The sequence below is a fragment of the Bidens hawaiensis genome, unplaced genomic scaffold (genome assembly GCF_021521415.1).
Source record: "Bidens hawaiensis isolate Kalapana, Puna unplaced genomic scaffold, B.hawaiensis_p1.1 tig00013365_1, whole genome shotgun sequence".
Lineage (NCBI taxonomy): Eukaryota > Viridiplantae > Streptophyta > Magnoliopsida > Asterales > Asteraceae > Bidens > Bidens hawaiensis.
Window position 1 is genome coordinate 415,045 of NW_027492133.1, and position 19,622 is coordinate 434,666.

The 19,622-nt window shown below is 37.0% G+C and overlaps 2 protein-coding genes across 3 annotated transcripts; one reads left to right on the plus strand and one right to left on the minus strand.

Annotated features, from left to right (window-relative positions):
* Window positions 1–2,043: 2,043 nt before the first annotated feature.
* Window positions 2,044–5,876, minus strand: LOC143543942 (protein TRANSPORT INHIBITOR RESPONSE 1-like). Of its 2 annotated transcripts, XM_077036148.1 has the most exons (4): window positions 5,030–5,876; window positions 3,798–4,287; window positions 2,247–3,051; window positions 2,044–2,125 (listed from the first exon to the last, which is right to left on the minus strand). In XM_077036148.1, the coding sequence occupies exons 1-3, from the start codon at window positions 5,482–5,484 to the stop codon at window positions 2,248–2,250; spliced, it is 1,749 nt and encodes a 582-aa protein (XP_076892263.1). In that variant the 5' UTR covers window positions 5,485–5,876; the 3' UTR covers window positions 2,044–2,125; window position 2,247. The 2 variants fall into 2 exon arrangements, with proteins under 2 accessions (XP_076892263.1, XP_076892262.1); XM_077036147.1 differs by lacking the exon at window positions 2,044–2,125 and having other exon boundaries at window positions 2,218–3,051.
* Window positions 5,877–14,639: 8,763 nt separating this feature from the next.
* Window positions 14,640–15,581, plus strand: LOC143543952 (uncharacterized). The gene is made up of 2 exons (XM_077036155.1): window positions 14,640–14,933; window positions 15,435–15,581. The coding sequence occupies exons 1-2, from the start codon at window positions 14,640–14,642 to the stop codon at window positions 15,579–15,581; spliced, it is 441 nt and encodes a 146-aa protein (XP_076892270.1).
* The last annotated feature ends 4,041 nt before the right edge of the window (window positions 15,582–19,622 follow it).

The window sequence follows — 19,622 nt, forward strand, 5'->3', positions numbered from 1 at the left end:
TAAAACCGCCTCAAACCGACCAATGCACACCTCTAGTTCTAGGGTTCCGGTGACCTCAATAATTGGGGTTTTTACTTGAAAAAGGTTCCTAAATGTTCAATCTAAGTTTACAAATATGTCCGGGACGAAAATGTTGAGTTTTCCGGCGACCTGTAACTAGCGCCGTTAGCATTCTGTTAGTGACGGACCTTTGGGAATAAATACGTTAAAAGATGGGACCATCAACATCCAATTCGTTAGTTAGTATCGGTAGTGAGTGAAGGATGATAGTTAAACTTAATAAAAACAAATACACCAAATATAATAATCATTTATTATTTGCTATTACTTTTGATAGACATCTTAAATCCTAAAGTTGAGCAATGATCAAAAAGAAAAAGACTCTGAGAGTTTATAAAGTTAAAAAGGAATAGTAAGTCATTCAGAGAATTGACTTTAAATGAGCATCTACTTGATGGTAAAGATCTGAACCAGAGATTTGCAGAATGGCCTCAATGAAATGATGGAAGAATGAAATTTTTTGAATAAAAAAGTATGTGCATCATCATGATGGTGATGTATGCATGTATAAAAAAGTAGATATCATCATTTAATACATATAAAGCTTCTTGTTTGTGGTTGATAACCTTATCAGAAAATCATGGGGTTATCTCGTTAAAACCCTGATAATCAACGGGATCATATCAAACATACATAACTTGCGTCGGGCATATGGCCTTAAAGATTCCAAACATATTTAAACTCAAGACCTCTGCTACGTAAAAATCGATTGCTTACGAGTAACAAACAGAAATGATTGGATGAGGAAAAACCTATTAACCGAACCAAACCAAACTTAACGGCCGACATTTTTGCCATTGTTCAACCAAAAATTACGGTGTCCACATGTACTTCGTTTCAATACCGAACCTAAGAACCAACCACTTCGAACTTATTTGCATGTGCGTTATTGAATTACGACCCAAATTTATTATTTTTTCTTTCTTTTTAACTAGAAGTAACTCAAAGTCTAAAAAAATTTAGTAATAAATGGTTAATAACAAATTTAGACCAAAAAGTTTTAGTCCCAAATTTTTTTAACTAAAAAGTTCCAACTTCCAAATGTTAAAACTTAAAACCAATCCATAACTGAATTGAACTCATACGTAAACCGAAAACATAACAAATTTCAGCCAAATTTTAATTTATTTGACACATCCGGTTACTCAGTTCAATTCTTATAACTAGAGGTGCACAGAATACCAGGTTTTGAAACCTACCCGCAGGTACGACCTGGTTTTGGGTTTCTCCCTCAACTTGTACCCAACCCAAACCCGCCAGAACTGGTTCCACCTTTACCCGATCAAAACCCAACCCGACGCTACCCGAACCGAAAAAAAACCCAGGTTAAAGCCTTTTCAAATACCCAATTATACATGAAACCAGTTCCTCCATGGCTTGATTTTAACTTTTGTTAACCATACCCGGAACCGGTTCCTACCCAACCTAGTTTTGACTTTTGTTGACTATACACAAAACCGGTTCTTGATAAATGCCCAGTTTGTGTGCCTCTACTTAGAGGGGCACATAATACCCGGTTCCAGACCCGACCCAGTGTAACCGATTCCTACCCGTACCCCACCTGCGGGTAGGACCTAGTATAGGATTTCACCTCAAAGCCGTACCCGGTACCGGAACCGACCTGGATCTGGTGGAACCGGAACCGAGAAAACCCGACCCGAAACCCGAAAAAAACCTAGGAAACTCAGTCAAATACCCGACTATACCCGAAACCGGTTCCTACCCGTACTCGATTTTGACTTTTCTTGACCATACCCGGTTCCGGTTCATACCCGGTCCCAATTACTAAAAATACCCGGTTTGTGTACCGCTACCTCTATTTATAACATTCTAAATATTTTGTATGAACCAAACACAGTCAATCAAGATCATAAGAGAATGAATATTGAAGTTATTTGAAGATACAAGGGACTAATGAACAGTTGTTTAATAACAAACATTATGATTGTTACAACTTACAATACAAGAATCTTTGATTACATCACAAACTAATACAAATACATTCTACAAACTCATACACCAGATCCACCAGCAGCAATAATATCCAAATGTACCAAATTTGAACCTGAAGTACCAAAATAACTGTCAAATACCATTCATATAATTTACACACAAAAATAATAATAATAATAATATAATAATAATAATAATAATAATAAATGATCGTTGCGAGTATGTGTACGTACCTCAAGAAAGATTGTACACGTCGGCTTTATCTTTTCCCATTATCCGTACGAAATCCGGCATGTCAAACCGTTGACCACAAACCGTCCGGTAAATATAAACCTTCTCAACAGGGACATTTTCGGGAATCGAGTTCAGGTTTTCGCGTTCGTCGATAACTTCAACGTTTAAACGAGGCATTTTCTGACCGAGTAATTTACATGCTCCAAAACTAACGAAACACGAAGACATCCAAAGGGATCGCATTGTCTCCAACTTCGAAGCGTTTGCCAGCAAAGCTTTATCACCAAACGGACAATCACGAATCTCCAACTTCCTTAAACTGTCACAACCCGATAAGATATAATGCAACCCCAAGTCAGTGTCTCCTGCAAAAGCTATCGAAAGCATGTCGAGTTTTTTCGCGTGTTTCCCGATGTATTCGAACACGCGGTCCGTCAGAAGGCCCGACATTGAAAGGCGTGTGAGCTGTTTGCAGTTTTCGACTATGGAGCCGAATCCGGTGTCTAGGGGTTCGAGTGTTAGGTAGTCAGGTGAACGGGGTTCGAGAATGCATAAACGGAAGCATGTTATGTTAGGGCGGTTTTTGGAGATTGAAACAAGTGCTGAGTTTGACATCTGGCGACAGAAATATAGGACGGAATGGAGTTTTGTGCAGCCTTGTGAAACCGAAACGAGACCTTGCTCGGTTAAGGGAACGTTTGCGTCTGCTACATATGGGTCGGATGGGAAAACCACTAGTTCTTTTAGGTCTTTACATGATGTAGCAACGGTTTCCAGGCCCGTGTCCTCAATGTAATCTAATACCTGTAATTGCATTTTTCGTTAGTTTGAAAAGAAATAAAAAGTTGACGTGATTTGATGGAACGAAATGTACTATCAACTAAGGTTAAATTATCAAGTTTAGCCGATCAAATGGGTAAAATTAAAACACGCGGTTATCAAGTACAACTAATGAATAAAGCCACATAAATCTTTTTGTTAAAAAATGAGATCTTTATTAGAAAAGTATAATCTTTTAACCATATTTGACACACTAACTTACTAATAATGAAGGTTAACTAATTCAAGGCAGGTATTTCAGGTCGACCCGACCCAACCCATATCAAAGAATTACACATTTCGACGTGTTCCTGTTTTGACCCGTTACACAGCCCACCCATTTTTCCACTTATATGTAATCACGACAAAACAATAATCGCATGTTTAAAATAATATATTAAATTAACTTTGAAGAAAGCCATGCCGACATTTTGAAGACATCAAATTAATTTGTTGTTTGTGCGTGCTTGATGATATGATAAACTATTTTAACACTTTAACCACTATTAACTGAATTTTCAACCAGAAATTAAAAAAAAAATGCTTTCAAAGTATTTTATCCATCATAGCCTAGTTCAAATAGTTAAACATGTCTAATTGCATATTATTAAAATAATTCATTTACCAAAACACCGGCATTGTGTTAATGTAACATGAAGAAGCCACTGATAAAAACAAATAATATATGCAAGTTTAAACTTAAAAAGTATGTAACATGAACTATAACTTACCACTAGACGCTGCAAATTATGGCAGTGACTAATAATCTTGGAAAGATCTGGACTTTGTGTAGTTGCATAGCTCAAGTTCAAAGACGTAAGCTGAGAACACACGGAATAAACAGCCGGAAGATAAGCCGGAATCACATCCCAAAACCCCGATAAGCTTTTAAGCTTCTTGCAGCCTGAAAAAGCCTCTGCCAAACTTGAATAAGCATCCAAACCTTCAGCTGAGTAGGCACCCGTACCAAATTCAACGAGCTGTGGGGCCCGTTGTAGGAGCGTGGATAGTTTCTCAAGGGGTACGGTGCGGTTTAGTTTAAGGGTTTTCAGATTTGGTGACCTGGAAACCAACCGTTCGAGGGCCGAGAAACTAACTTCGGAACTCAAACAAGCGATGTTGAGAGATTCGAGCAAGGTGAATGAGTCTGGGAAGTGACTCAGCCAGTGGCAACTTAGTTCTTCGACTTCACATTCCCTTAAATCCAGTACTCGTAAATTTCTGTTTTGAAAATTAGATGAATGAAAAACACGAATAAAAAAGGACTTTTAAATTGATTGAAGTTGAAACCAATGAAACCGAATCGAAATTAACTGAAAACCAATTAAACCAAAAATCGATTTTCGGTTTTTTTTGTACCCTCGTTAACCGAAATTAACCTAACCGACCCGAAAACCAATGAAACCGAACCTAATTTAACCAAAATCGGTCTGAAACTAACCAAACTGATTACTGAACGATTCATATTTTCTTACATTTTTAGTTTTATACCTCCATTTCTAGTTTTTATACCCCCACTACATGAACTTATACCTCCATTTCATATATTTCTAAGCAAAAATTTTAACCCAAGTTTGGTTTTGGTTTTTAACCGAAATTAACCTAACCGACAAACTAACCGAATAAACCAACCCAATTATCCCAATTATTATATAAAATAGTTTAAACGATGACTTCAGTTTTGGTTTCGATTTACGCATATAACCGAACCTAATCATGCACAACCACTTAAACCTTTTAACTAAACAACTTCACACTCAGATTACTTATTCACCAATCAAACAACTTAAATAATATATACTCCACATTAAAGTAACTAACCGAAAAACTGATAACTTCGGTTTCAGCTAATAACCAAACCGAGCACACCCCTATCACACATGATTCACATTTCACACTCACAACAAACATAACTCCTTATTCTAATTCCCTAACTAAACAAATTAAAAACAACATATTCAACCTGCAATTAGCCGCAACGGCCGCAAGCCCGTCGGTACTAAACCCGTCACAGCTCGCCAACACCAACACCTTCAACTTCCCAAACCCTTTGGCCACCATCTCCAACCCCTCATCCGTCACCTCCATCCTCTTGAGTCTAATCTCCTCCAACCCGGAATAAACCCGACCCATTTCCACTATCCACGGGTCCACACACCCGCCCCATCCTTCGGGTACCAAATTAAAGTCCGCAAAATGCGGCTTTCCTTTCAACTCCACCGCCTTCACCTCCTTAAACCTCCTGGTTAAAACCCTAGGGTTTACGGCGTAGCAGTTTCCGATAAAGACGTGGTCACGGCACCAACGTTCGGTGTCGTACCATGATTTGGAGACTAAGGAGACGGCGTTACGGTCGGTGTGGGAGGTCAGGAAGGAGAATACGTGTTCGAGTACTTCTTCTGGGAAGGATTGAGTCATTTTGGCCGGAAAATTGGCCGGATAAAGGTCCGGCGAGGTGGGGGGAAGGTGGATTTGGGGTTTTGATGGTGTTTGGGAAGTGGGTTTTGGTTGGATCTGGGTTAAACCCAGTATTGATGAATTTGTTCTTCAGGATGAGTAAGTCATTTGGCCGGAAAGTTTGCCGGAAAAAGGTCCGGTGTAGGTGGATTCGGGGTTTTGAGGGTGTTTGGGAAGTGGGTTTTGGTTGGATCTGGATGAAGCCCACTACTGATGAAGTTGTTCTTCAGGATGAGTGAGTCATTTGGCCGGAAATTTGGCCGGAGAAAGGTCCGGGGAGGTGGGGTGAAGGTGGATTTGGGGTTTTGAGGGTGTTTGGGAAGTGGGTTCTGGTTAGATCTTTGTGAAACCCACTATAGATTGATTGATGAAGCTGAACTTCAGGATGTGAGAGAATGAGGAAGAAGAAGAAGATATTATTATTGTGTGATGGATAAAGTGTGATAGGTGAAGTGGGTTTTGGTTTTGGATTTGGATATTGAGTTTGGGGTTTGTTACTTTTTTGACCCTAAAGTTTGTGTTTGTTGGTAAAAAGATACTTAAATTAATATGAGCTCGGTTCGATACCGGTACAGAAGGGAAGGGAATGAATAGATAAAACAATGGTAGCATGTTTTTCAAAACCTTGAAAAATGGGTACCGAATTGAAATAAAAAATACTTGGTATCATTTGTTCATCCTTATTCATGCTCTTGTTCGTTATAAGGTTTAGCCTCCAAATACTAGAAGAATCGAATAATGTATTTTTATTAAAATTTAAATCTCTCCTTATCCCCATATCTTACATAAAGTTTTCGTTTGTTGGCAAATGGGTTACTACTTACAAGACTCTAAAATCTTTTTATCCATCAAGTTGTCATCCTTGCCGGTAGGTAAAGGTAGAGGTGTGCAAATCGATTATTGGGCTCAAACTAGTTGGAGTTAGAAATCGGTTTGGGTTGGTTTGGAACAGGTAACGGGTTCAACCCGCTTTTCATGCTGGTTTGGTTCGTAAATTGGTTTGTGTCTTCAAGGTTGAACAGCCGTACGAATCTACGGGGTTGGGTTGTTTTGAAAACCGGTTTTGGGATGTTAACGGGTCGGTTTGTAAGCCAATTTACCAGTTTTTTTAACACATCTTGGTAGGGGTGTGGATCCGAAAATAAAAAGACAAAACAAAATCAAATCGAAACAAAAGCGGATAGTTTAGTTCTATGTGAAAAACAGAACTTTCGATACAGTTTGTTTTGCAGTTAATAAAATCGAAAACACGAACGAATATATAGATTTTCTTATTTTTGCTTTTGAAACCTTGAGTTTGGAGTTTGTTACTTTTATAACGCCAAAGTTTGTGTCTATTACATGTGTCCCAAATCTTTTGTCTACAAAGGTAAGGGTGTTTTCGAATTTAAATTTTGTGTTTGGGTTTTCTCGGGTTTGTTTAATTAGCTTTTGAGCATCCATGTAAAAAAAAACTTAAATTTAATATACACATGCATATGTGCAATGCGTCTTCATGGCAATACATGATACTGTGAAGAAGGAAGAAAAACAATGTTGTCACACAAATGGGCGATCGGGAAAGAGAGTCCATGACAATCTAGATCTGATTGCGTTAGTGACAGAGGTCGTTTGGTAATAACAAAGAATATTTGTACTTTTATGAAATATACACAAATACAAATATATGCATGCAAGATGAGATCCTGTAAGGCTGTAATTGCAATTATAACTTCTAACCTGTACTTAACAGCAAGAAAAATAAATATAAGTGTACGGACAATCATTTAGAGAGAAACTAAAATAGAAATGTAGTTATATTAAAAATCATTTAAAGCATAATTTCATAATCTGGTTCACTTAGTGAGAATCTTGATTTTTTATATTTTGGAGACATGGGATGGCACGAGGGGCGGTTTGTATAATCAGAGGTGACAAGATGCAAGCAATTATTTTTGAATGTGTTGTACTTGAGTATGGAATCTAGTTTAGTTTATTCAAGTTTTAAATATAAAAATGTATTATATAATGTTTTTAAGGGATTTTTTTTAAAAAAAATGTGTTTTGTCTAAGAAGGATTATGAAGAATTGGAGATGATACCTGGCACTTTCTATAAATAGGATTAAAGGGCATTTAGATCCTAAAACCTAAACCTTCATTCACTTGTTTTCTTAAAGTACAACACCAAAAATTTTAATAAAAAAAAATCCAACAAATTTAGTACAAAGACTTCCAACACAAAAAGTCCATTACAAAATGTTCAACGGAGAACTTAGTACAAAAAATCTAACATAAAAAGTTTACTACAAAAAATTTAGCATAACTATATAAATTAATATTGTTAGGATCGGAATACGAGATATTATTATACCGATTAATAAATTATTAATTTAAAGATCAATGTTTTAGATTCCATCAATTTGGCCATCTCGGCTTCAAAAATTCAACTATGTGATTCTGGAATAATTAGAGCATTTAAAATGTACTATCGTAAAAAGTTTTATTGTAAGATTTTGGAAGGTTATGAGTTAAACATTTCTACCGCATAAAAGATTAATGTTTTAGATGCTATTGATTTGGCCGTCTCGGCTAGGAGAAATGTGAAACAAGAGTCCATAGCAAATTGCTTTTGACACTGTAAAATTCGTTCGGCTAATCCAACCGGCTCAAATGATTTAAGCGACACAAATTCTGGAGAAGACATTCGTGAGCTTGAGAACTTGATTACGAGAATGCATTGTCGGCACAAAATGGATGTGAATGAGTTTGGATTATCCATGTGAAAATAATGAATGTTACGAGGTTCAAATCATTGAAGAAATTATGACGGATACTGTTTAAAATCCGGTTGAAGTTGATGATGATTAAGTACTTTTAGAACCGGTCACTCGAAAAGAAGCATTTCAAGCGGCAATAGCTTTTCACAACTTTCTGTTGCGATACGAAAATACAGTGCCTTAACTCTTAAGTGCAATTGGGAGATTTAAAGATAAACTTAACACAGATTTTAAGTTTACAAAAAAACAAGTGAGTATAGATTCATTTTTTTCTATACAATCCTAGAATTTTGAAATATTTTGTAATTATTAATTTATAGTTTTGCTATGACCAATATATTAATATTGGGATTTCAAAAAAAATATTATTTTATTATTTTATCGATCTGGGCCCAATTTTACACCAATTCAAAGTTAGGACAAGACAAATTATTAATTTTATCGAAATTGTTAATTTATCAAGTATTAAATTATAGAGTTTCTAGTGTAATACAAAAGTTTTAACACATAAAATTTAAAAAAAAAAATCTAGTAGAAAAATGTTGTATGGCATAAAAAGAAAGCTACGTTTTTTGTTTTTTGTTTTTTGTTTTTCTTCTTTACACAACAACGTACTTAAATTAAAGATTAAAAATACTTGATTTTATGATGCGTTTCCTAAAAAAAAACGTGGTATGAAATCAATATTGACGTTTAAAAAAGTGAGAAAAAAATTAACAAAAGTCAACAAAAATGGTTATCAACAGTAATGGTTTATCCACAAAATACCTTTCATTCTCTCTTTTTTCCTACTACTTCACAAATCCATATCCATCTTAGTAAGTAGTAACTGATCTGTAGTCAGCTCAATAACGATGTTTAATATTATTCGATTATAAACCAACTAAACCGAAAACATACAGAGCCTCCAAATTATTTGTCGGTTACGGGTTTTTAACCGTAACCGAATAACTAATTTGGTTTTAATGCGGTTAAAGGTTTTATAAGTTTCCTAATTCGGTTTAATCCAGTAACCGATAATCCGAATCCGATATACCGATTTATTTTTAAGTTTTATATGACTAAGAAGTTATGCTAGCCCAGTCCACCGCAAGGCTCCAAGCCCACTTAATTCAGTCTCCATGCCCAGTTACCGTTTATGTTTGGTGTTTGGTATAGAAGAAAGCAGAGGGGCACAAATCGAGTTTTTCAAATAACCGGGTTCGGGAATGAAACTGGGCTCAGGCATTGGAAAATCGGGTATTGGTAATACCCAGGTCGGGTTTGGGTCCGGCTATTGTCTCTAAAAACCATACCTTATGCATCGGGTTCGGGTCGGGTATAGAACCGAGTATTCTAAAACCGGGTATTTGAATACCCTATTTCCGGGTATTGAAAAACCCTATTTTTGGGTTTTTCCGGGTTTTTTTAGGGTATAGATTGGATTTTTTAAGGGGTTACAATTTTAGGGGTATTTTCGGATATTTTTCAGGTATTTTTCGGGTAATTTCAGGTATAGATTGGGTATTTGAAAAACCCGGTTTCGGATATTGGAAAATCCCGGTTCCGGTTTTTGGGTATTACTGGGTATAAATCGGGCCCAGTTTTGGGTTTTTGGTATTGAAATGCATACCCTATCCATACGGGTATGGTCGGGTACGGGTTTGGGTATTAAAAACCCCGGGTATAACAAAGCCGGCTCCGGATATTTTTTTGGATCCGGTTCCAGGTCTTTTGTGTACCTCTAGAAGAAAAAGGTATTTTGGTAACAAATGGTGAGAGTTATGGCTAAAACTTTAATCAAATGAAAATGATTTGTTTTCACTAGAATCATTGCTACTTTTTTTCCTTTATTTTGAGGGGGGGGGGGGGTGTGGCAAAAATGGGTTAGGGAGTACCCGTTTGGCCGTTGTCATCACACCCATCAATAGTAGTGTGCCTGAAAAACCGATAATATACTGGGTCAATCTACACTAGTACAACCCTTTCGGACTCCAACAAAAGCGACAAGTTCTATACCAAACCCATTTTGTCCACCCGTGTTGGGTGAAAGCCACCTAAGTGTCTATTTTTCTTAATTAATAGAACCTTGCAAACAATAAATTAAGCAAACCCAACCCATGTCCCATGCAGGGCTCGGCCGCGGTATCGGGCCCGTTTTCAATAGGGGCTGAAATTAAAATAAGAAGTATATGTTAAAAAATTATGTTTATATAAGGGCATGGTTTATATAGAGGGTATAAAAATTATCCGCAAGTCCAAATATAAACAAAATAATGGATTTGGGCATTCTAAGTTCTAATTGATTAGTGATAAATTAGGCCTAACAATATTTTTAATTGATAAATTAGGCCTAAGTCCTAACAGTTCAAATAAACTGAAAAATGATCTAGGCCCAACCATTTACAACATCCACGGTTGTAATCGGGAATTCAAGAGTCCCAGGTAGATGTGCATAAAAAACCCGAATCCGGAACCGGAACAAAAAAAAAAACCCGGAACCGGTTCTTTTTATACCCGAACATGTACCCGACCCTACCCGTAGGGTACGGATAGGGTATGCATTTCAATATCAAAACCCGTACCCAAACCGAACCCGATTTGTACCCGGTAATATCCGAAAACCGGAACCGGTTCCATACCCGGAACCGGGTTTTTCCAATACCCGAAACCTGGGTTTTCAAATACCCGATTTATACCCGAAAAATACCTAAAAATATCCGATAAATACCCCCTAAAAAGTGCAACTCCCTTAAACATCCAATCTATACTCGAAAAAACCTGAAAAACCCCGAAAATAGGGTTTTTCAATACCTGGAAATAGGGTATTTAAATACCCGGTTCTATATCCAACCCGAACCTGATACATAGAGTATGGTTTTTAGAGACAATACCCGGACCCGAACCCGACCCGGCTATTGCCAATACCCGATTATACCCAAACCCGATTTCATACCTGAACCTGGGTATTTGGAAAACTCGATTTGTGCCCCTCTAGTCCCAGGGGTTGAGCGGCACTTGTCTTAGAAAATTATATAAGGTTTATTTTTTATACTTTTTATGGGCACTCGAAATCTTATAGACGAGCTTGAAACTAAGAACTTTCCTAAAGTGGGTACAAATTTGTATGAGGCCTTTGGGCTTAATGGGCTGTAAAATAGGAAAGGCGAACTGGACTGCAAGTTACAAAATAATGATTAAAGGGCCTTTGTGGGTTGGACTCCCATATTTAATTCCATTCACTCTTTTTTAGTTTAGGTTTTGACTTTTCATTTCGTATTCTATTTTTCCTCTTCGATCACAGTTCACACAACTCTCAACATCTTGAACTTTTATTATTATTATTATTATTATTATTATTATTATTATTATTATTATTATTATTATTATTGCTAGTTATCCTCCTTTTATTTAACCTTTTTTGTACCTTTCGAAAATCATAGACTAAAAATATCTATCTTCGTATTTTCACGTGTTATGATCCTAATAATAAAAATATATCTTTTAGCTAAAAGGATCCACTTTTAACCCGTTTTATGTCAATGCCGAACGTTATAAAATATAGTTTTTGTTTTGTTTTGTTTTGTTTTGTTTTTTGTTTTTTTTAGGTTTAAAGTTATGACAATCTAGTCATATATTTGAGTGCCTCTCAATTTAAGTTGTGTAAGCAACTAAGAAATAAAAGTATATAATACGGCAAATCATGTACAAAAGTAGAGGAATCTAGCAAAAGATATGTGTATAAAAATCGCAATATGGTTTAAAATAACAATTAAAGGAGTAGGTAGACGTATTCAATTTTAATATTAGAGTTGACATACGAAAACTACTAACAAAATTAGTTACACATACAAGTAATCACATACTTTATATTATAATAATTTATTCGCATTCATATTTTTATACCTAACTTTTTTAATATGCACTCTGTAAACTTTATACCTAAATATAACACAATTTTTTTATAACTACGGGACATGAATCTAAACCTCATTGGAAAGACAACGTTTTATCCAACTTTCTTGATTCGACCATGCCAAATGTCCTTTTGTCATATATAATCGTAAAACCGAGTATAAAGCATGTATAAGAACTTTAATTACAGCCTTACATGTGTGCTTTTAAAAAAAATAAATAATTATAGCCGAATTCACGAGTTAAAACCCTTTTCAATGCTAATTTTATTAGTTTCTTTTTAATTCTTATCGGTGTTTCAGAGCTTCGAAAAACCTACTACTTGTAAACTAAAACTCTAAGAAGAAGAGAGGTTATTGAGGTGATTAGTTGTACGGCTTGGTGGAGTATTTGAAGGTTTCGAAATTGAAAGATTTACAATCACCAGGAAGCCGAAAAAGAAAACTTATTTGACTATATCATTTCTTTGTTGTATTTGCGGTGCTCTAGTTATATTGTTAAATTTTAAATTGGTTGGGTAAAGTGGATAAAAATTCTCTCCTCAACATATAAACATCTGTGTTTTGTCCCGAGTTAGCTATTGGCTAGCTGGGTTTATGGTATTAATAAAATTATCTTTCAAAAAAAAAATAAAATAAAATAAAAACCTTTTAAACTCTTAAATATTTCAAAAAGTATATCGTCAAATGTAATCATATACCAACATAATAATTAAAACCAAATAAACTATCTTGTAAGTTAGACCTTCAAAAGTTAAAACTTGAGGGTTTACACTTTGCACATGTCACATGTGTAAGTGAGTTCTTTTACTCATATGCTTTATTTCATGGAATAATAACCATAAAAAGTGACACAAAATCTAGGACTCATGCATCTTTGAACTCGATTTTGTTAGCATCATGGGGAACAAGTTAATGATTACAGGGAACAATGTATTAAGAAATATTATCATCAAAATGAAAAAAAATGCATATATTAAATTATATATATAAAGTTGGTACAAATAGATTTTAACATGAAAAGTGTAAGATGGTTCGGATTTATGCCCGGTGTGTGGGGTGTGCGAAGAGTCTGGGTGGCTCATACTACATCACATTGAAGACGTCAGGGGTGTAGCAGGTGGCTTAAATTAGAAAGTGGGGTTACAAAGTGCATCCGCTCGTTAACCAAACCATAGGGGTACAAAAATTATTTAACTCCAAAACAATTTTACCAAGGGTAATGATCAACTGGGATACAGTAAAGCAGTATTACTACTTTCATAATCATGACTTAACTCGTATCTATAGTAACGTGAGCATAGTACATGTTCCTCATAAATTCATCGTCGATAACACATCATAGTAATTTTGTTTAATACATTATGCAATAATAATAGTGACATTTTCGTTTTATCGTTTTATTTTGTATCTAACTTTTGATTCAATTAAGATGATGTAATAGTTAACGAACATTTGTATCATATTCAACTACGCGATGGAGACATCTTTCCCAAAGAAAACATGTGCCATACCTTGAAGCTTAGCATCTATCATCATGTTATTCAATGACTATATAAACATATAAACTGAGTATAACTTGACATAAAGTGGGTAGGAGAGACGTGCATGCTTTATTTAACTAACAATTCCTTACATTAAAAAGCGTTTGGTTTATCTAATATGCCTATAGTTTTGTTTACATCATACGATGTTTACTTCTTGAGTGTTTAACAAATTGAAACCGATTAGACCAACCAAACTAAAACCATTTGACTGGGTTTAACGAATCAATGAGTTATTAACAAAATGAGTTGAAACTTATGCGGTTATCTTTCTTAATTTGAGCATTAAACTAGCTATTTCAGCCATCCTTTATGCATGTAACATAACTAGTTTAAACACGAGTCATATTGTGTAATGTTTCTTACGCGTACAATACGCTATTGTCATGTTATTTAATATCATAAAAGAATAGAAACTAAGAATAACTAACATAAAGTGGGTAGGGGGAGCTTGTCTTATTTTAGTGAAAATACCTTACATAGTACATTAACATTAAGAAGTGCTTGGTTATTCTATAGTTTGGTATTAATTTTACATCACACAAAGTTTACTTCTTTAGTGTTTAACATGTTGAAAACGATTAGACCAACCAAACTAAAGCCATTTGATTGGATTAAACGAATTGATGAATTATTAACAAAACGAGTTAAAACTTACGCGATTCTCTTTCTTAGTTTGAGCATCAAACTAGCTATTTCGACCATCCTTCTACGCATGTAACATAACTATATTTTAACATGAGTCATATTGTGCAATGTATTTTAGGCGTTTAATATGTTATTGTCATGTTATTTAATATCATAAAAGAATAGGAAATGAGAATAATTGAAATAAAGTGGGTAGGAGATCAAGTGTAATGTGTTGGCGTGGCGAGAGAAGCAACATAGGATTCCTACTAAAATTGCTTTAAATAAACGAGGGATGGGTCTTAGCGAGGACAGTTGTCCGTTTTGTGAATTGCATCAGGAATCCGCTAATCATATTTTCACAGGTTGTATTTTTGCAGCTGAGATATGGGATAGGATTGTTGTGTGGTGCCGTTTGGATCCTATTTTTGTGTTTGAAGTTTGGGATATTCTTGTGTTAGCGAAAGGTTTAAAGAAGCAGAAACTCGACAAAAGGGTGGCTCATTGTATAGTGGTTACGGCCTTATGGAGTATGTGGAATGCAAAAAATGAAAAGATTTTTCAGGATAAAGAGGCCAAAGCTTACGAGGTGGTGTCCAAGATTAAATCTTGTTCGTGTTTTTGGATTCGAAATAGGTCTAGATTTAAATCTATAGAATGGAGCGATTGGTGTAAATATCCTTTTGGGTTGATGTAACTTGGTTTTCCTTGCGGCCCTCGTTTTAAGGACTTGCAGGTCATTTGTGTTGAATGAATCTTATTTTTCAAAAAAAAAAAAAAAGAAAAAGGAGACCATGTCTTATTTTAGTGACAATGCCTTACATAGTACATTAACATTAATAAGTGTTTGATTATTCTATAGTTTGGTGTTAACTTTACATCACACAATGTTTACTTCTTGAATGTTTAACATGTTGAAACCGATTAGACTAACAAAATTGAAAGCCATTTGATTGGATCAGATGAATCAAGAACTAGGTAACAAACCGAGTTAAACACTCGCATGGCTCTCTTTCTTAACAAACTGGGTGGCTTAATTAAGGAAGAGTGAGATCTTTGTGATCTCCCGTTCGATTATGTGGGCGTCCAGGTTTTACCACCAATGGCTCTTCAGACGGGTGGGTTTTCCTTAAAACTGGAGATAAGTTGGAGGCGCTTAAAGGCTCCGTATGGTTGGGTTGGGACAGTTGGCGGTGGCCTTTTGCCGTTGGGTTATCCGTACGGAGTACTTGCGTAATTCTCTGTTTGCTGGTCATTAAAATAAAAAAGCACCAATTAAAAATAAACTTTCAAACAAAGATTAAACGTAAATGCAAAGATGAAGAAATAAAAAAGAGAAGGGAAATGTAGTAAAATAGCAAATTATAGGCTTTAGTTTAAAATGCAATTGCCGTAAGTAGTAAGTTACAAGAAACCTTTACAATATGACTACGTTGGCGCCAAAGAACATAATGTGGGGACAGTTGGCGGTGCCCTTTTGCCATTGGGTTATCCGCCGCCACCATCACCATAACCACCTTCAATCCTCGCTCTTTCCCTCCCTCGACTGATTTGAAATCAAACACCACCACAACTGAAACCCATATCTATATTCAAAACAAACCAAAATTTACCACACTCAAAACCCTAGTTATGAACGATGATTCCGGTTCTGGTTGTTCCGTTGTGTTCTAGTAATTGTCTCGGGTGTTTAGAAGGGGGTGCAGGCAGCAAGGTTCTGTCGGTGTTTATCTGTGTCGAACCCTAGACATAGGTTCAATAACCAGATCTGAGAAGGGTTATACTCACCAATTCACCATATTAACCATATTTATAGGTCTTCTTTCAAGGAAAAAGATTACTCTCTACCCAAATTTTTGTTATTATTAATTTTTATTTTGTATCCAAATGGGTGTTGAATTTGATTCGTTGGGTTAGGTTTAAAGAAAAATAAGGTAAACAAGTTGCTGAGATTCGGAAAGAGATAGAGAGTGAGTGGATTTCCGGTGACGGAGACTGATGTTCGGTTTATTTGTACATATGTTAACGTGTTAATGTAATCGTTTTAATCATTTAGTTTAGGAACTTTGGTACTTCATACGTGTTTATTGTGTTTTAGGTCACATGTACTTAACGCGCTTAATTTGGACCTGTACGAGCATGGAATGAAGACCCGGGATGTCCAGCACGCAAACCGAGGCATTTATTTGGAGTTGCTGAGTGAAGCCACATATCGCGTAGCGCGATGGGTGTGGAAGGTTGGGCATCGCACTACGCGATGCCCTTGATTTAATGATGCGTTGACTTTTGGTCCATCGCGTAGCGCGATGGACCAGAGGAGAGGACCATCGCGCTACGCGATGGTCCACACAGACGGGAAAGTTAGGGTTTGTATGTTATATTCGTTTTAACGACCCTAGACGCCATTATCGAGTTTCCAGAGCATTTTTGGAGGAGAATAGCCGTCCACCATCACTTCCATTCATCTCAAGGCCCCGTACATGATCCTATCCATCATAACCGAAGCCAGAGAGATGCCGAGACGCGGCTAGATCCTTCGAGTCATACCCGAGATGTATAGTTTGTAATCTTTCAGTTATTTCTCATATACTAGAACAATTGATTGTAATTATCTTGATGTTAATCTATGAGTATTGATGTCTAGTATTATTGTGCACAACGTCAGTTTAGGTTTATTTCGATTAGAACGATTAGTGTGCCAGTTGCTATGATAATTGCTTATAGGATTGTTTTAACCTGTTAATTGCGAGAAAACATACGTTTGCCCTTAGTTGAGTCACACTGGCAGGGATTGTTTGATAACCAATGCCGTGTGTTAGCGAGCGTGGATGCCTAAGGTTTAACCGGTTAGTCAGTCTGTAGTTGACACAGGATAGTTTATCTGTTAAGTTGCATGAGACTGTTGTTTGTTTACTTACTTGAATTCCTGGGTGTGATTTGTCTTTGTTAATCGATTGAATACGTGATTGCTTGTTTGCTTATTATAAAAATGTAAACTGTTTGCTAGTGTGATCAGCACTTTAATTGAACTACTTCATACTATCAAGAATTGATTTCACTTTACACTGACCACATACTCCTCGTACCCTACTTACCCTCACTAGTTTAAGGTGATTAGGACACTGATTTATTTATTTTTGACTAGATAGCGACAGTCTAGCATCAAAATGGCGTCGTTGCCGGGGACTTAGTGCGCTTAGTGTTTTTGTGTTAATTGATTTCTTTGTTTAATTTAGTTGTTATTTTTATTTTTAGCTTAGTTACTTTATTTTCCCTTATTTTTAATTTTAGTTTGGTTACTTTATTTTCCCATTTTACGCGGGGTGTGTTTGTTGTGCAGGTAACAGGTTTATGCACACCCGCCATTCAGGAAGAAATTCTCCGCTGATTTATGAGCCAGAAATCGAACAGTTAGCTCGGCAGAACCGAGCTCATATCAGACAGCTAGACATGGAAGGTCAGAACCAGAACCAAAATCAAAACCAAAACCCACCACCCGAGATAAATGTTTTCCAACCCGAAATTAACCCACCGAATAACCAAAATCCACCCAATAACGACCAGTTACCACCAATAAACACAAATCAGCAACCCCAAAATTCAGCCCGACAATCCAGAAACCGTAACCGAAACCTTGACAGACCCGGACCATCAGCCCCGAACAATACCCCTCGTCACCAACAGCCGATTATTCGAGATTTTGACCATGTCAGTGTTCATACTGAAGACGAAGAAGAGGGATATGAGGAGGAACTGGAACCGAGGAATGATGGCAGTAATGGGGATGATTGGAGGATTAGAAGGAATGACGGGTTTGAGCCAAGAAATAATGATGCGGGTTTGCGTGTTGAGAAGATTGAGGAGGTTGAGGAATCGGTTAGGGTGAGAGGTGACAGGTGGAGGAACAGAAACCGAGACAGAGATGGTATTGGAAGATATCGGGAGGAACGAAGACAGCCAATTCAGGTTAACCGGGGAGGTTTTGAGGAACCGAGAGCCAGACGACGAAATTATGGGTTACCGGCTCAGGGTGTTAACAGTCGGTTCAGACCAGTTATTTCTGATGGTGCCTCACCGATTGTCCCACAGGTTCACATACAGGGGCAACCGACATTTAAATCCCGTCCGTCCTACATCAACATAGTTCCACATTTTCACGGACTGGGATCGGAAGACCCGTATTCACACTTGTCAGATTTTTCAGCTATTTGCGGGTCTATTGGTGATGGTACATACGATCAGGATGAGGTTCGGTTGCGGTTGTTCCAGTTCTCACTAAAAGACAAAGCAAAACACTGGTTCAACTCACTACCGATGCACAGTATTAAGAACTGGGGTGAGATGCAGCAAGTGTTCCTTAACGGTATTATTCACAGTCAAAGACCATTGAGGCCCGAATGGAAATTCGACATTTTCACAGTCACCGGGTGAGTTATTTCATGAAGCCTTTGCTCGTTATAGGGAAATGATTAGAAAATGCCCGCACCATTAGATCGAGTTGTGGGAGTTGGTTAAGTGTTTTGTTTATGGGTTGACTTATGAAGACAGAAAGTATTTGAAAGCTTATTGTAATAGTAAATTGTTAAATCAACCCGAGGAGGATGACTAGGAATTTTTGGAATTTATGAGTGAAGATTCCAAGGCAGAGGTAGTTGCAGATCGAAGACGAAAAGTCGGGGTCACCCGAACAGTTAAATCAGCCTCGAGCGAGTCAGACAGAATTCCTGAGTTAGAACGTGAACTTGCGGGTTATTGAAAAGAGAAGAAGAAAGAGGGTGGTAAAGTTGGGGTGAAATTCCCGGTTTGTTCAGACTGTGGCGAGTTGGGGCATAAGGTGGAAGATTGCCCCGGGGTTGATGATGACGAGTATACTGACGAGGAGGAAGTCAATTACACGTACGGGGAGTCCAAAGGCCAAGGGTTCAATTCGAACACTTATCACCCGGGCCTAAGGAATCACCCGAATTTCAAATACGGGAACGCGTCAAACCAGTCGAACCCGAACTTTCAGGGGTCTAGTCATGACCGACGGCAGAACAGCTACCGACAGGATGGTTCGAACAGTCAGAATAACAGTCGGGGATATAACAAAGATGGTTACCGGGGTAACAGTTCATCGGGTTATCAGAATCAGGACCAGCAGAAGGGTAGTTCGGGAAATTCAGACGAGTCAATTCATTCAAAACTCGATGCATTGTTGAAGCTTGTGTCAGATAATCAGAAGGAAACGCAGAGACAGTTCGAGTTAAGGGATAAGTCTTCAGAGGCAATGTCAAAG

What these genes read in the sequence shown, in the direction of transcription:
- LOC143543942 (XM_077036148.1), bottom strand. Translation starts at nt 5,484, where the DNA reads ATGACTCAATCCTTCCCAGAAGAAGTACTCGAACACGTATTCTCCTTC. An exon ending in GCCGTTGCGGCTAATTGCAG is followed by an intron (nt 4,288 to 5,029) that starts GTTGAATATGTT and finishes TTTTCAAAACAG; the next exon opens with AAATTTACGAGTACTGGATT. An exon ending in ATAATTTGCAGCGTCTAGTG is followed by an intron (nt 3,052 to 3,797) that starts GTAAGTTATAGT and finishes ATGCAATTACAG; the next exon opens with GTATTAGATTACATTGAGGA.
- LOC143543952 (XM_077036155.1), top strand. Translation starts at nt 14,640, where the DNA reads ATGGGTCTTAGCGAGGACAGTTGTCCGTTTTGTGAATTGCATCAGGAA. An exon ending in AAGAGGCCAAAGCTTACGAG is followed by an intron (nt 14,934 to 15,434) that starts GTGGTGTCCAAG and finishes GTGGGCGTCCAG; the next exon opens with GTTTTACCACCAATGGCTCT.